The 17,690-nt window shown below is 42.0% G+C and overlaps 1 protein-coding gene across 1 annotated transcript; it reads left to right on the top strand.

The window, feature by feature from the left end:
* The first annotated feature begins 386 nt into the window (after positions 1-386).
* Positions 387-17,236, top strand: nsa2 (NSA2 ribosome biogenesis homolog (S. cerevisiae)). Its single transcript, XM_085990452.1, has 7 exons — positions 387-572; positions 1,337-1,524; positions 6,685-6,835; positions 12,218-12,397; positions 14,691-14,802; positions 15,600-15,680; positions 16,905-17,236. Exons 1-7 carry the CDS (start codon positions 570-572, stop codon positions 16,970-16,972), a joined length of 783 nt encoding a protein of 260 aa, XP_085846578.1. The 5' UTR covers positions 387-569; the 3' UTR covers positions 16,973-17,236.
* Positions 17,237-17,690: the final 454 nt, after the last annotated feature.

Genomic DNA, 17,690 nt, shown 5'->3' with positions numbered 1-17,690 from the left:
TCTCTTCACCCCCTCTCTCTCTCTCTTCACCACCCTCCCTCTCTCTTCACCCTCCTCCCTCCTCTCCCCCAAAAGCCGAGCCTTGCCTGCACTGAGATTCTGTCACTGCCCGGCACCGCTCAGCCCAGCCCAGCCTGCGATCCAAGAGTGCAACGCAGCTCTCATTCAAATAAAACAATATTCGGTGCAAAAGATTTTTGTTCATAGATGTCACCCAAGAGAAGATTGTAAAGTTGTACTTAGGAAGTAAATGGCGCTCCACTGGAGGACACTTTTGTAGTAGTCAACGTCTTTTTTCACGTTTCTCTTCGCATGGTTACCTCTTACCTCCCCTTCGCCTCGTTGTTTTTCTCAGTCGCCTCTTGTCCCGTGCAACGCTCTTTGGTTTCCTTTCCAACCAATATGGCGGCGTAGTAAGGGCTGGATTATTGCGTCACCGCCAGACCGGCTCCGCTCCACCGCCGCCGCCAGCAGCAGCTCCCGCATCATCATTATCACTACCACCGCTTCCTGCCGGCCGTCCCGCTGCTCACCTCTTCAGTGTTCGCAGTGAGAGTCACAGCACCGACATGGTGAGTGAGGGACCGGGCGTGCGGCGGCGGTTGGGGTCATGAACACGCGGTCCCGGCCCCGCCGAGAGGCCCGGGCGTACGCGGCCCCTGCTGGGATTCTAACCCCGGGGCGGCGGATCTACATCAGCTGGATTTGCTTTAAAACAACTTTGTTCACCAGCTTGGATTGCAGTTTGTAAAATTGCAAACAGTGACTCTTGCTCGGAGGTTGCTCTCCAAACCCGCTTAACTTTAGCTTCCTGGAAACATTAATGACCCGTTTCGGATGTATATTTTAGACTGCAGATACTACAATTCACCTTTTATTTTTTGCTGCTGAAGAAAATTTAGTCTGTTATTGTTAGTATCTTTGAACTATGGAATCTAAAAGATTCACTGGATTTGAGTGTTTCAGTGAAAACCATTTAGATGTAAAGTGGAACCTTTGCTAGAATTTTCACGGGGTCTTGCAGGCACTATTGTCTCATTGCACAGTCTGTTGAGACTAATATCTTGGCGATCAGCCTCGCAGACCAGATTGTTAATTTGTATTATACTTATTTTCAATCATGAGTTTAAGGTATTGTTGTGCCTGTAAATTCAGAATTTGAAGCTGTTATCGGCCAAATTCCATTATCCATTCGGCTTTCTGTGTATATTCAACATGATCATCTCATTCAAATTTCCAATTACAAAAGCATTTCCTGCAAAATATTTGGGTCTGGGGTGTTTGGTGAAGTTCCAAGTGTGTATCATGATTTTTTTTTTACTTTGATTTACTACAGCCACAGAATGAATATATCGAATTACATCGTAAGCGATGTGGCTATCGCCTGGACTACCATGAGAAGAAGAGGAAGAAGGAGAGTCGTGAAGCGCATGAGAGAGCGCATAAAGCCAGGAAAATGATCGGTCTGAAAGCCAAATTGTACCACAAACAGCGTCACTCAGAAAAAATACAGATGAAGAAGACGTAAGTATCATTCTTAAACTACCTGTTCCCCACCTCATATTTTTTGATTGAATACTTAGGAAGCAAGGTGGCAAAAATGCCCTTTCTCCAATCTAGTTGAGGTAATACATTTAATAAATGCTGTAAGATTTGATTAAGTTTATAGTCTATATAAATATCCATCCATTGTACAGTAGTTTCATAATTGAGTCTCGTGCTACTCACAGAAGATCTGTCCTAGTTGGAAAAATAGGAGCAATGAAACTAGCACTTCTAGTCAATATTTTCCATAAATAAAGTAATTTTAAACAAATCTGACGAAGGGTCATCGACCTGAAACGTTAACTCTGTTTCTCTCTACAGATGCTGCCTGACTTGCTGAGTATTTCCAGCGTTTTCTGTTTTTATTTCAGATTTCCAGCATCCACAGTATTTTGCTTTTGAATTTTAAACAAATGTTTGTTTTCTTTAGAAGACGGAGGATAGTATGCTTTACATCCTTGCCAACATTCACTTTTACGTTGATGGTTTTACACTATTGTGCTAATGTATTCTACCCATGTGAATCATGTGCATTAAAACAGTAGCGTAAAATCAAATGATCAGTTTTGGCAACTAAGCTTTTGTGAACAAAATGTGCACAGCACTGGCTTTCTATCCTGGCTTTAAATAGATGAAAATATGTGAACAGAAAGCCTTAGTGTTAATAAGAAATTCAGTTGAACCATAATTTCATGTAGTTAATGAAAAATAGCATATAAATTGTTTTGAACAAAACACCAAACTCCGCTCCTGTTTGGATGAATGTTAAAAGATCATTTTCACAATTTGAAAGAGTGAATTCTCCCAGTGTTCTGACCAGCATTCCTCCCTCAACTAATACAATCTGATGATTAACTGGTCATCAATCTCCAAACTGTGTATACTGGTGCTTATAGATATGTGAAGAGAAAAAGATTGGTGAAGTCAAGCGTAGGTCCCTTGCAGTCAGAATCGGGGGAAATTATAATGGGGAACAAAGAAATGGCAGACCAACTAAATACATATTTTGGTTCTGCCTTCACAAAGGAGGACACAAATAACCTCCCAGAAATGCCAGGGAACATAGGGTCTGATGAAAGGGTGGAACTGAAAGAAATCAGTATTTGTAGGGAAATGATGTTAGGATAATTGATGGGACTGAAGGCTGATAAATCCCCAGGGCCTGATAATCTACATCCCAGGGTACTTAAGGAAGTGGCCCTAGAAATAGTAGATGCATTGCTGGTCATCTTCCAGAACTCGATAGACTCTGGAACGGTACCCATGGATTGGCGGGTAGCTAATGTTACCCCACTATTCAAAAAAGGTGGTAGAGAAAAGGCGGGGAATTATAGACCAGTAAGCTTGACATCGGTAGTGGGGAAAATGCTAGAGTCCATTATAAAAGATGTAATAGCAGAGCACTTGGAAAGCAGTGACTGGATCGGACAAAGTCAACATGGATTTACAAAAGGTAAATCATGCTTGACTAATCTACTGGAATTTTTTGAGGATGTAACTGGTAAAATAGATAAGGGAGAACCAGTGGATGTGGTGTATTTGGACTTTCAGAAGGCTTTCGATAAGGTCCCGCATAAGAGATTAGCGTGCAAAATTAAGGCACATGGGATTGGGGGCAAGGTATTGACTTGGATAGAGAACTGGTTGGCGGACAGAAAGCAAAGAGTTGGAATAAACGGGTCGTTTTCCGAGTGGCAGGCAGTGACTAGTGGGGTACCGCAAGGATCGGTCCTAGGACCCCAGCTGTTCACAATATATATTAATGATCTGGACGAGGGAATTGGATGTAATATCTCCAAATTTGCAGATGACACAAAGCTGGGTGGGAGGGTATGCTGTGAGGAGGATGTCGTGAAACTCCAGCACGATTTGGACAGGTTGGGTGATTGGGCAGAAACATGTCAAATGCACTATAATGTGGATAAATGTGAGGTTATCCACTTTGGTGGCAAAAACAGGAAGGCAGATTATTATTTGAATGGCAATAGATTGGGAGAAGGGGAAGTGCAAAGAGACCTGGGTGTTCTTGTACACCAGTCGCTGAAGGTAAGCATGCAGGTGCAGCAGGCAGTTAAGAAGGCAAATGGTATGTTGGCCTTCGTAGCAAGAGGGTTCGAGTACAAGAACAAGGATGTCTTGCTGCAGTTGTACAGGGCCTTGGTGAGACCACACCTTGAGTATTGTGTGCAGTTTTGGTCACCTTACCTGAGGAAGGACGTTCTTGCCATGGAAGGAGTGCAGCGAAGATTCACCAGGCTGATACCTGGGATGGCAGGAATGACATATGAGGAGAGATTGTGTCGATTGGGCTTATACTCACTGGAGTTTAGAAGATTGAGAGGGGATCTCATCGAAACCTATAAAATTCTGTCAGGCCTGGACAGACTAGATGCAGGAAGGATGTTTCTGATGGTCGGGGAGTCCAGAACCAGGGGTCATAGTCTAAGGATAAGGGGTAAGCCATTTAGGACTGAAATGAGGAGGAATTTCTTCACCCAGAGAGTGGTGAACCTGTGGAATTCTCTGCCACAGAGGGCGGTGGAGGTCAGTTCATTAAATATATTCAAGAACGAGTTGGATATATTTCTTAAGGCTAAAGGGATCAAGGGATATGGGGAGAAGGCAGGGACAGGGTACTGAATTTGGAGGATCAGCCATGATCTCATTGAATGGTGGAGCAGGCTCGAAGGGCCGAATGGCCTACTCCTGCTCCTATCTTCTATGTTTCTATGTGAATGGCTGCTGCATTTGCCATCATAGCAAGTTACTGCACCCTGAAAGTAATTCATTGACACATTTCATCAACATAATATGCTAGATACGTGCAAGTGTTTGAGTGTGTGTAATTAATAAATATATATCATGTATAAAATCTTCCTTACAGTTGAGAAATGACGGAATGTCATTACTATTTCTATTGTACTTTTAAGGGGTAGTAATAAATAAGTGGTGCCCAAGGTTACAGATGTATCGATTCAGGCATGACCAAATTCTGTATCACCACCTTTCCATTGTTAATACAGTTCAGGCATCGTGCTATAGTATACCCACTCTAAAAAGCTAAGTATCATTTTTCCACAACGTAATTGACAACATAGCTCATGGAGTGAATATGTTTGCCTGGTGATTAACACAACTAAGCTTCAATTACAACTTGCAATTATATAGCACCTTTTTAGTGTAGTAAACCGTCCATGGCACTTCAGAAGTGTAAAGGAAAAAATGCTGAGCCAAAGAAGGAGATAGTAGGAGGGTTGGTCAGAAGCTTGGTGAAAGAGTTGGGTTATCAGGAGGGTCTTGCAGGGGGAGAGGTAGGCGAGGATGCAGGGGGCTTAAAGAGGAAATTCCAGAATGTGAAGCCTAGGTGGTCGAAGACATGACCACCAGTGGTGGGGTAAAGAGAGAGATTGCAGAAGATGTCAGAGGAACGGAAAGTTTGTGGGAGGGTTATTGTGGGGCTGGAGGAGGTTACAGAAATAGGGAGAGACAAAGCCATGAAGGGATTTAAACACGAGGATAAGAATTTAAAATTGGAAGAGTTGGGGGTCGGAAGCCAAAGTAGCCAATGGCTGAGATGGGGGAACGAGGCTGGTAGAAAGCGTATGAGGTTTGTGGTGGGGACCGACAATTATAGCTTTGGTTTTGCCAGTGTTTTAACTGAAGGAAATTGTAGCTCATTTGAAACCGAATATCGGACGAGCCATTTCACAACAGACAGTAGAGGCGTCGAGAGGGGTGTGGAGCAGTAGTGGTGGGTCTCGGCAGCATAAATCTGGAAGCTGATCCCATATCTGTGGATGAAGTTCCCAAATGCAGCATGTAGCTGAGGAAGTCCTTGGGAGACTCGGGAGGAAATGGTGTGAGGGTGGTAGAGGCTGGAGGTGCTCTGGCTACAATAAGATAGGTAAGAGTGGATCCAAGTGAGGGCAGTCCTCCTGAACTGCACAGTGGAGAAAAGGTGTTGGAGGAGGATGGTGTGGTCAACTTTGTCAAAGACTGCAGAGAGAATGAGGAAGGATAATGCACCATCATCGCAGTTGTGACTGGTTAGGGCTATTTTGGTGATGTGATGAGGGCGGAAATCTGATTGGAGAGATTCAGACAGAGTTGCAGAGAAGGTGGGCATGGATATGGGAGGCGACAACCTGTTCAAGTACTTTGGAGGGGATAGGAAGATTGGCAATGGATCAGAAGTTTACAAGGACAGAGGAGTCATGGGTGGTTCTTTTTAAGAGGAGGTGGGTGATGATGGCAGTTTTGAGTGGGACAGTGCCTGAGGGAAGAGAACAGTGCACAATGTCAATTAGCATTGGGAGCCTGGAAGGAAAGTTGGGTGGGCAGCAGGCTAATGGGAATGAGGTCAAGGGAGCAGAAGGTGTGTCTCATGGATGAGATGGGAGAGAAACTAGAGAAAGATGCGGGTTCAGGGCTAGGGTAGGGGGAGCCTGGAGAGGGGGTTGGTTTGGAAGTGACGAGCAGAGACAGCTGAATGGATGGTCTCAATCTTAGTGACAAAGAAGTCCATGAGCTCCTTGCAGTTGTTAGAGGTGAGGGTAGTCGGGGCAGGGAAGAAGGGTTTAAGGAGACGGTTGATAGTATAGAAAAGAAACAGGGGGTTATCTTTGCTCTCCAGAATTATCCTGGTTTTGTGGGTGGTTTTGGCAGAGGAGGGTGAGGCCCGATAGCGCTTAATGTTGTTCAGCTAGATCTGGTGATGGATGGTTAAACCTAACCTTGTGGTTTGCCAACTACTTGGAATGCTTGATATGATTGTTTTCTTTCCCCCCAACCCTCCACCCCCAGTTGCCCTGTCCAGTTCTGTCATTCTTTTTGGCTTGATTGCCTGTTTGATATGGTATTTAGTAGGAAAGCATTATTGTGTATTGCATGCAACATTATCGTCGTGATACTCAGCTGTTTTTGTTTCTCGCAGATAATCCTTAATCCCACCTTGAATGCTGTATAAATTCATCTTTCTCCAGTGAATAATATACTGGTCTTTGGCTGGGGAGTGCCTCGGTAGAACCTTGCAGGAAGGATCAAAAAGGAGAACCATCCCCCAAAGGCAGCAAAGAAATTTTCTTTTAAATGTAGCATGTTAATTTCACTTTAAACATACCCTTATTTTTACCCCTGTAGCATCAAAATGCACGAACAGAGAAATACGAAACAGAAGAATGATGAGAAGACACCAGAAGGAGCCGTACCAGCCTATCTGCTTGACAGAGAGGGCCAATCCCGTGCCAAAGTCCTGTCCAACATGATCAAACAGAAGAGAAAAGAGAAAGCTGTAAGTGAAGGATGTGTATCTTTGACACTGAACCTTGAATCTGAGCAAAATTGGTCCTGGTTATATTCAAACATTCAGGGTAATTTTAAATCGCAACATTTGGGTCTCGCTTATTGGGCTTACTGTCTGCATAGCTTTCCATTTGTGAGTACCGCGTTTGTAGTTCTGTTTAAAATAGGCTTTCTGATGTGTTGTGGATATACTTGCCATAGAGGGAGTGCAGCAACCCTAACCCTAACCCTAAATGCAGACTGATTCCTGGGATGGCAGGACTGTTGTATGAGGAGAGATTGGGTCGACTAGGCCTGTATTCACTAGAGTTTAGAAGAATGAGAGGGGATCTCATTGAAACGTATAACATTCTGACAGGGCTAGACAGACTGGATGCAGGGAGAATGTTTCCCCTGGCTGGGGGGGTTTAGAACGAGGAGTCACAGTCTCGGGATACGGGGTAGGACATTTAGGACTGAGATGAGGAGAAATTTCTTCACTCGGAGGGTGGTGAACCTGTGGAATTCTCTACCACAGAAGGCTGTGGAGGCCAAGTCACTGAATATATTTAAGAAGGAGATACAGGAAACTTTGTGCTATCCGGCACCCATGGGACCGAGCTACTGCCGTTTTTTTAAAAGCTCCGGATAGACCAGCGTCAATGTTATCAGATAGGAGCTTTTCATCGCAGTATCTGAACACAAACACTGTGTTGCTCAGCAACAGCTTGTAAACACTCGGCCCGTGGCTTGGAAGCGTCTCTGAAGCTGTTGCTAAGATACAGAGACGCTTTCTGGAGCCTGCCCTGTCTGACCACAAACGCTGTTGCTCAGCAACAGCTTGTAAACACTCGGCCCAGTAGCTTGGAAGCGTCTCTGAAGCTGTTGCTAAGCGATAAAGACGCTTTCCAGAGCCTGCCTGTGAAAAGCAGAAAAAAACCTAACCAAAACAGCTGCTGATTTCTGCCATTAGATCAAAGTTGCCGGACACTCAACTTCCGGATAGCACAAAGTTTCCCGTAGATAGATTTCTAGACACAAAAAGCATCAAGGGGTATGGGGAGAACATAAGAAATAGGAGCAGGAGTAGGCCAATCGGCCCCTCGAGCCTGCTCCGCCATTCAATAAGATCATGGCTGATCTGATCCTAACCGCCAATCTACTATCACAGAACCATCTCCTGAATCTAACAGAATTAGACACACGAAATAGGAGCAGGATCAGGCTACACGGCCCCTGGGCCCGCTCTGCTACCCACAGGGCCATGACCGATCTGAACCTAGACTCATGTCCAAATTCCTGCCCGCTCCCCGTAACCCTTAATTCCCTTTACTTCTAGGAAACTGTCTATTTCTGTTTTAAATTTATGTAATGATGTAGCTTCTACAGCTTTTTGGGGCAGCATATTCCATGGACCTACCACCCTCTGAGTGAAGTAGTTCCTCCTCATCTCAGTTTTGAAAGAGCAGCCCCTTATTCTAAGACTATGCCCCCTAGTTCTAGTTTCACCCATCATCGGGAACATCCTCCCCGCATCCACCCGATCCAACCCCTTCACAATCTTATATGTTTCAATAAGATCGCCTCTCATTCTTCTGAACTCCAATGAGTAGAGTCCCAATCTACTCAACCTCTCCTCATATGCCCATCCCCTCATCCCCGGGATTAACCGAGTGAACCTTCTTTGTACTGACTCGAGAGCAAGTATGTCCTTTCTTAAGTATGGACACCAAAACTGTACGCAGTATTCCAGGTGCGGTCTCACCAATACCTTGTACAACTGAAGCAATACCTCCCTATTTTTATATTCTATCCCCCTAGCAATGAAAGCCAACATTCCATTGGCCTTCTTAATCACTTGCTGCACCTGCATACTAACCTTTTGAGTTTCGTGCACCAGGACCCCCAGATCCCTTTGTACTTCAGTACTTTCCAGTTTCTTGCCATTAAGATAATAACTTGCTCTACGATTTTTCCTGCCAAAGTGCATAACCTCACACTTTCCAGTATCGTATTCCATCTGCCAAATCTCTGCCCACTTACTTAGCCTGTCTATGTCCCCTTGCAGGTTTTTTATGTCCTCCTCACTCACTACTTTCCCTCCCATCTTCGTATCATCTGCAAACTTTGATATGTTACACTCGGTCCCCTCCTCCAAATCGTTAATATAGATTGTAAAGAGTTGGGGACCCAGCACTGACCCCTGTGGAACACCACTAGTTACTGATTGCCAGTCTGAGAATGAACCATTTATCCCAACTCTCTGCCTTCTGTTAGATAGCCAATCTTCTATCCATGCCAGAATATTACCCCCAATCCAGTGATTTTTTTATCTTAAGCAATAATCTTTTGTGTGGCACCTTGTCAAATGCCTTTTGGAAGTCTAAATACACTACGTCCACTGGTTCCCCTTTATCCACCCTATATGTTACTTCCTCAAAGAACTCCAGCAAATTTGTCAAACATGACTTCCCCTTCATAAAACCATGCTGACTTTGTCCTATTAAATTATGATTATCCAAATGTCCTGTTACTGTCTCCTTAATAATGGACTCCAAAATTTTACCTACCACAGATGTTAGGCTAACCGGTCTATAGTTTCCAGCCTTCTGTCTACTGCCCTTTTTAAATAAGGGTGTTACATTAGCAGTTTTCCAGTCTGCTGGGACCTTTGCCGAGTCCAGGGAGTTTTGGAAAATTATTACCAATGCATCCACAATCCCTACCGCCACTTCCCTCAAGACCCTAGGATGTAAGCCATCAGGTCCAGGTGATTTATCCGCCTTGAGTCCCATTATTTTACCGAGTACCACTTCCTTAGTGATTTTGATCGTGTTTAGCTCCTCCCCCCCCGCCCCCTTTAGCCCCCTGTTTGTCCAGTGTTGGGATATTCTTAGTGTCTTCTACTGTAAAGACTGATGTAAAATATTCATTCAGTGTTTTTGCCATCTCCATATTTGCCACCATTAATTTCCCGGTCTCATCCTCTAAGGGACCAACATTTACTTTAGCCACCCTTTTTCTTTTTATAAAACTATAAAAACTCTTACTATCCGTTTTTATATTTTTTGCTAATTTACTTTCATAATCTCTCTTCCCTTTCTTAATCAATCTTTTTGTTATTTTTTGCTGTCTTTTAAAGTTTTCCCAATCCTCTATCCTCCCACTAGATTTGGCTACCTTATATGCCCTTGTTTTTAGTTGAATACTATCCTTAATTTCTTTACTTAGCCACGGATGGCTGTCTTTTCTTTTATACCCTTTTCTTCTCAGTGGAATATATATTTTTTGGAAGTTGTAAAATAACTCCTTAAATGTACACCACTGATCATGTATCGTCTTACCCTTTAATCTATTTTCCCAATCCACTCTACTCAATTCCACTCTCATACCTTCATAGTCTCCTTTATTCAAGCTTAGCACGCTTGTTTGAGATCTAACCTTCTCACCCTCTAATTGAATATGGAAGAGAGCGGGAATATGGTATTGAGATAGAGAATCAGCCATGATCATATTGAATGGCGGAGCAGGCTCGAAGAGCCGAATGGCCTACTCCTGCTCCTATTTTTCTATGATCTAAAATGCCAGAAATGGATTAATCAGTGTTCTGGAAATAAAATTTTAAAACAAGTAAAAAGTATGTTCTGAAAGTATCATCAAATTGTAGTTTGTATATGTAGTTTATATCAAAGATAACACTGGCACAGATGAGTCACATTTAATATCCAAGCCGCAGTTTTCATCTCTCCCTAGCCCCCATTCCACAGTCTCCCTATTCCCCCTCCCCCCACCCCACGCGCGAGTTCAGGCAACCGTCATGCTTTCTCAGGGCCCCCGATTCCTGACGACTCCTAATAATAGATCTCCATTACACACAAGCCGGTTTTCACCCGCTGCCACTTCGCACTTGCCTGCGCATTCGGTATTCTAAGTTGTAAACTGATTAAATGAAGACTGTCCATAGTTTGTAATTTGCGAGTGTCTGTGGGTTCAAGGGGCAGTTTGTATCTATTATAATGTAAATTATTTAGGACTAATTATGCCTGTAGTAGTCTTTTTTGGAGAGTATCAGTTTGTACAGGTTTCACAGTATTCTGTTGCTCAGTGTTAGAGATGATTTTATGATTTAAAGTAAAAGTTTTGTTGTGTTAACTTTATTTTTTCAGGTACGCTTTATGGTTACAGAAAAGTAAAATTTGCTCCTTTTTGTATGCTATGGGGGATTGAGACAATGTGCAGCAGTATTTTATAATAACCCATAAACATCCTCAGTCTGGTATTGACCGTTCTTTACTAATGATTGGATTAACACACTTTGGGCTGAACTATCCTTGATTATAACCACATAATTCCCAAAATATTATTTTGCTTGCATGTAAATTTAAGTTCCCTACAATAACCCTGTAATAAAATACATCCTGCTTATAGGATACCTTTTTGGGGGAGGGTGGAGTGGATTTGTTTAAGGAGCTGTTTTTCCCCATTCAGTGCAGAATTAGAACTGCACTATTTCACTACTTGTTCCATTGAATCTAGAGAGCACAGTAATGTCTACATGTTCTTTTATACTGTTTTCGGGCAATTCTAGATGTAGCACATAACCTATCACTCTGACAACGTGCCATCGAGTAACCAAGCCTGTTTGATTTTATTTCCCAATGCTATTCTGTATTTATGAGGGAACTGTTTGTTTTGAGGTTTCAGTCTTGGCTCAGTAGAAGCACTCTCTCTCACCTCTGAAGATTGTGGGTTGAAGCCCCACTCCAGGATTTGAGCACGTAATCTAAGCTGACACTTCAGTGCAGTACGGAGTTAGTGTTGCAGTGTCAGAGGTGCCGTTATTTGGATGAGGCCTTCTTTGCCCTCTGATAGAACTACAAATAGAGCCACGGGATATTTTACAAGCGATGGGGAGGTCCAGTGTCCTAGCCAACATTTATTCCTCAATCAACACTACTAAAACAGATTATCTGGTTGTTTATCTCATTCCTGTTTGAGGGAACTTGCCGTGCACGAGTTGGCTGCTGCATTTCCCTATAGTACATTAATGACTACACTTCAAAAAGTACTTAATTTGCTGTGTAGCACACTAGGATGTTGTGAAAGATGCTATGCAAGTACAAGTTCTTCCCCCGCCCCTTTTATATAATGCATGCCTTGCCTCTGGTACTGTTTTTTTTGTACTACATTTAAAGGCTGCCACTACCCACATTATGCGGCTAGAAATCAAGGGTGTTACAGTATTATTTACAATACGTTTTTAATCAGATTCCATGACGAGGAGGATTGCAGAGAATACGGTGCCTTTTGAGGGATATAATGGTATATAATTCTCTCTTGCGTAGATGAAGCAGAATTTCAACTTGTAATCCTATGTAAATTATTCCGTCAGGGTAAATGGGAAGTACCTTTACCAAAAGTCCGCGCCCAGGGAGAAACTGAAGTTTTGAAAGTTCTCCGCACAGGTAAACGGAGGAAGAAAGCTTGGAAGAGAATGGTTACTAAAGTCTGCTTTGTCGGAGATGGGTTCACTCGGAAACCACCTAAATATGAAAGATTCATCAGGCCTATGGTGAGTTACAAACCTGGTTGGACCAGTACCAATTGTAAAAGTCGATTCAGTTTAAGTGTATTAATAAGCATGAGAAGAAGAATTAATAAGGGTTCAGGGTGCTGAGGAAGGACAGACTAGATAGGAAAGGAGATGAGTAACTCTGTCGGACTGCTAGGAGATTAAGGAAGTAGACCCATTGGTACAGAATATATTTTCCAATTAGGCTACCTGGCAGGGAGTATTTAGCGCAACAGGAGAAAAATAATTCTAAAAGTCTGCTCTAAATCACCAGATCAAAACAAAGGACAGCATACTCTCTGAAAAGTTAAGGAAGGTATCTGAACAAAAGGTTTATATACTGATCAATTTAACCAGCCTAATATAAACCAGGAATGTCCATGTGCTCTAGAATCTGAGTTAGTGAGTTGGAAACAATCCAGTGTGATGCTAGTTTTCAATAAAGGTGATTTAAGACAAACCCAGGGAAGCACAGACTTATTGGTCTCTCTTCCTTCCACATGAAGGTCAGCTGAACAAGCTTATGACGGGTAATCCTAGGTAAAATTTGGACTTGGAGAAGTGGCTAGAAGAGAGGGATCAGCGGCTACTAATTGGAGCAATGATGTTGGCCTGCAGGACTGTACGAAATGGACAGCCTGTAGTATCAAGCCAGGGCCCCTACTGTTTCTAGCCTACATAAGTTGGTCATGTGTAGATGGTACTAAACTAGGTGAGATGGCACAATCTGAAGCAGCTGAGGAATTACAGAAGGATCTTTCCTTTATTAAAAAAAAAAAAAAAAAAAAAAATAGGCCCTGAACTTGCAGTCAGCAGTATAGCTATGGAGTACGGTGCCAACCTCCGAACGAAATCTGCACTTGCCTGGTACGAGATCCCACATGAAAGCCTGCAGCGTATGGGTCCGGGCGCACCGTTGTGCATAAGCATACCTGGGATCACGTGGGGCGGTGCTCCTTTCGCTAGCCAATCAGGAAACAGAAATCTCCGATGCCCGACATCAATTAAATTTTAAATTAAACGGTGTGAATATTTATTTGACAAGTGCAGTACTTGGCTGTAAAAAGCACGGGGAATACTTTGGAGTAAGGACATTTATTTACTGGAAGACTCAAAGCGAGCTTTTACAGCTGCCTGGTAGGTTGATGCATGGCACTTTTGTGTGTTTGTTTTTAATTTATACAATTTTCCCATCCCACCCCTTCCCCTTATGCTGTGCAAACAGGCTCCTGCGCTTTGAACCTGACGTAAAATTTTCCAGCATAATTGCTGCGCAGTTGGTGGGCAATTAGCCCAACTTCTCGCCAGCAATGAGGATTTGGCAGTCACAGTGGATGATCTGTCTAGTTGTTACTTGACAGATCGCAAGTTTGGGATTGCTCATTTGGAAATCTCGAACTTGCGGTCAATTTCAAAGGCGGTGTGACATATGAGTACGTCGTCATACTGACTGCAAATTCTGGCCCATGATATTCAATACAGATGTGCAAGATCTGAATACGGGACGAAAAATGGGACACAATAAATGGTTTTGAACAAGCTGGGGGTGGGAGCTTGAAAAAGATGTGGGAGTTAAATAGACCATACACAGACAATGTCCAATCATTGCAGGGCAGCAATTGACTAAGTAAACAAATTGCTGAGCTACACTAGATTTCAAAATCGATGTCTGTGTCTGAGGTTGTGATGGCAAAGTTGTATTGGATTCCAGTTGGGTGCACCTTGAATACTACATTTAGTACTAGTCGTGAAGTACAGTAGGACCGTACAAACCCTGGAACGTGTGCAGAGAAGGGAGACTAGCTGATCCCTAGTGTCAGCGAACCGAATATGAGGAAAGGTTAAAAAATACTTGGATTCTAGGTGCACGAGAAGGCACTTTGATACAAGATACTAAGTAGAATTAAAAAGATTAATCATGCGTAATATTTCAAGTTCAAACACAAGTGCAGGAATGGAGGGCATTGTTTTACAATCTGGTAAAGGCAAATACAGGACACATGTCAGGAAGCCTGGAGTGATCTTCCAGTTAGGGTAGTAGAGGCAAAAATAATTGAAAAGGCAGTTGGATGCTTTGGTGATCATGCATTTCTATGAAGGATGAGTGAGATGGGCCAAAATGGCCTTTGCCTCTGTACTTACTGTGAATATGCAATAATAAATAATTGTCCTTTTTTCCCACCAGTTGAAAATGGTTTATCCAGTTAAAATAAAAATTTAGAATGCAATTCCTTGTTTGTGATCCCTTCTGTAAAAGAGAAGGTAGTTTTAATTGTAATTATTTGTTATGTAGGGTTTACGTTTTAAGAAGGCACATGTTACCCATCCAGAACTCAAGGCCACCTTCTGTTTACCTATACTCGGTGTTAAGAAGAACCCATCATCACCTTTATATACAACATTAGGTAAGCAAACAAAGCCAACTTTTAATAAAAATATATAAACTTGTTCCATAACCAACTGCCACAAGAATAATTCCAACTGATTTCTTTCTTTGGTGAAGTGCCTTGTCTTCTAAACCTGTTTCCCACCATTCTGTGGTAACTTCTTTACCAATTCTGCTCATGTACCTATTATTGCAATGAGTAGGGTTTTAAATCAGGGAGGTCCCCATGTCCTCTGCAAGTGGTTCCTCAAGTAGCCTCTTGTTAAATTTGTTTTTAAAGGTTTCTATGTTTCTAACCAGAAAGAGGGGCTCAAATAGCTATTCCAACATTTTAAATTTGTATTGTTACATGTTTTAATAATTTACTGTTTCAAAATGTTCAATTATTGGGATGTTCCAGTAACCCTTGTGTAAAGATCTACTTGTAAATTCCACATCTTTTCATACTTTATATAAATTCACTTCTAATACAAAAGTAAGACCAATTGAAATAATTTTCAAAAGATAATTGCATTTTTTCTGTATACAGCCAATATTTTCTAATTGGATATTCAGTTAAGGCCTACATAAAGATCAAGAACAGGGAACTAGCATCTTGATTCTTGGAGGGTTAGTTGAGTCCTCAAGAAGTTCAGAATCTGAAAGCAACACCAGCTTATGTCTATGGTTTAAGAGTTCCAAGTCATTTCTCAAAGCAGTCACACATGTTCTGTATTAATTTTCAGATGATTAGTAGCAAGGGTGGATAGTTCCATGGATGGTTCAGATGTTTTCCTAGGATGTTATGAGATTGTTAACACTTGTGTTTCTCTGTAGGTGTTATTACTAAAGGTACTGTCATCGAAGTGAACGTGAGTGAGCTTGGCTTAGTCACGCAAGGAGGCAAAGTTGTCTGGGGTGAGTAACAAACCAATGTTTTCCATTTTGTACTTGGAACCTTAATATTGTAGTGCACTTGAACCATTTTGGGGCCATTGTTAAATTCCAACACTCCCCACATTAATAATTCTGTTATTATTTCTGTCAGTGAAGGTTGAATCTTTGCAGGTGGTCTTTCTATGTAGAGAAGTTTCACCCTGTTAAACTTCAATATTGTGAAACAACCGATGTTTTAGAAATTACCCAAGACATTACTAATTCCTTGGACTTCCATCTGCTCATTGATTCTTTACTAATTAAAAAAAACTACTGTTCATGCTACACACTAATAGCGTTTTTCTTCCTTATCTTTGTCTACACCCTTCCCTTGCCAATTAGCTGCCAACTAATCTCAAATTAAGTAGAAAATGTATATTGGTGTTTGGGGGATAGGGAGCAAAGGAAGAGTACTTTTGTAAAACTATTTATGCGTAGCCCCTCACCTATGGTTTCTTTGTTGCTTTGCATATTTATAATTTCCATGACTATGACATCCCTGAACCTACTAAATAGGATGGGGGAAGAGTCCAAATATATCTTAGCTTTATTTCCAATGCTATGTGTAGGTTTATCATGAGGGTACAATTGTGTTGTTAGCCTGTTTTCCTTTGTAAATTTTAGAATGGGGCTAATTTCTTTTATTGCCTCTCCCAAGAGGCACACATTACTGGTAGCAGCACCAGTCGGAACTCCTGATATATTGCACCTTGGGATTGGCTGGTTGCAAATAATCAGTTGTGCATTGGTCCCATAAGTGCAGTATAGTACTTGTAGTGCCATCCTAGATTAGACTGCTTCCATGTGATCTTACACAAGCTTTTTTTCTTCATGCCAGATGCTCTATAATCGTGACTAGTACATCAACCTCCCTCTAGCAATGTAGGCAACCAGTATGAGGCATTGCCCACATTCAAACAGCCTGCACTGTACTCGCCACTGCAGTATAATGGAGGTATTGGTGTTACTGCATTGCATTTTAACAAGTAGTTTCAAATTTATTAAAATTTAACGGCTATGGAAGTAGGGGTCTACAGTAACTTCAGGGGGATTGGCCTTTTGCTGAAGTCCTGTGAATCATGTGCATCTCAAATGCAAAAAAAACTTGTGTAATGATGTGTTTTGTAATCTGAGCCATTTATAATGTATTTAAGAAAAGCAATGTGCGCTTGAGTTGAACTAACATGTTTTCTCCTTTCCCTTCAGGTAAATATGCACAAGTAACAAATAACCCTGAAAATGATGGCTGCATTAATGCAGTTCTGCTAGTTTAAATCACCAGAGCACAGAACTGTGGCATGGATGTTAAACTGACTTGGGCATAATGTCAACCTTTATTTTGTAACCGAAGCAAACTAACAAAGGACAGAATTATACTGTTTATGAAGACCAGAACATTCAAAAAAAGTGATCATATTTGATCTGATGTAAGATCCAGAAAAAATAACATTTTGCATAACTTGTGTTTTTGTTTTTATTTCTTTATGCATCCGCCTACAATAATGAAGACCAGGAGAGAATAAACACACAATCTTCTAGTTGGTTCTAAGTTTTGGTTTGTAAGATCTACATACATTTAACTGAAATCAGCAAACCGCTCACATGGTATTGTGATCAACCAGCGATGAGCTTCTACAGTTAGTAGCAGGAGTCATAAGTTCAAGCCCCAACTCCAGGATCTGAATACATGCTGTCACTTCAGTGTAGTACTGAAGGACTAACATAGTTGATGTGGTCTTTCTGGTCAGACTTTAAACTGAAGCCCCGTCTGCCTGTTCAGATGGACGTAAAAGATCCTCTAGCACTATTTGAAGAACAGCAGGCAGTTCTTTCACAAAAGCAAAATACTGCAGATGCTGGAAATGTGAAATAAAAACAGATAATGCTGGAAATACTCAGCAGGTCCAGGTCATTGACCTGAAACGTTAACTCTTTCTCCACAGATGCTGCCTGACCTCTGTACTTCCAGCATTTTTTGTTTTTATTAGGGAG

The sequence above is a fragment of the Somniosus microcephalus genome, chromosome 1 (assembly GCF_052327205.1).
Source record: "Somniosus microcephalus isolate GS21.2 chromosome 1, FLI_Smic_1.0, whole genome shotgun sequence".
NCBI lineage: Eukaryota > Metazoa > Chordata > Chondrichthyes > Squaliformes > Somniosidae > Somniosus > Somniosus microcephalus.
The sequence above is the reverse complement of the archived record's forward strand: the minus strand, read 5'-3'. Positions and strand labels throughout refer to the sequence as shown.

What these genes read in the sequence shown, in the direction of transcription:
- nsa2 (XM_085990452.1), top strand. An exon ending in AAAGATTCATCAGGCCTATG is followed by an intron (nt 12,398 to 14,690) that starts GTGAGTTACAAA and finishes TTTGTTATGTAG; the next exon opens with GGTTTACGTTTTAAGAAGGC. An exon ending in ACCTTTATATACAACATTAG is followed by an intron (nt 14,803 to 15,599) that starts GTAAGCAAACAA and finishes GTTTCTCTGTAG; the next exon opens with GTGTTATTACTAAAGGTACT.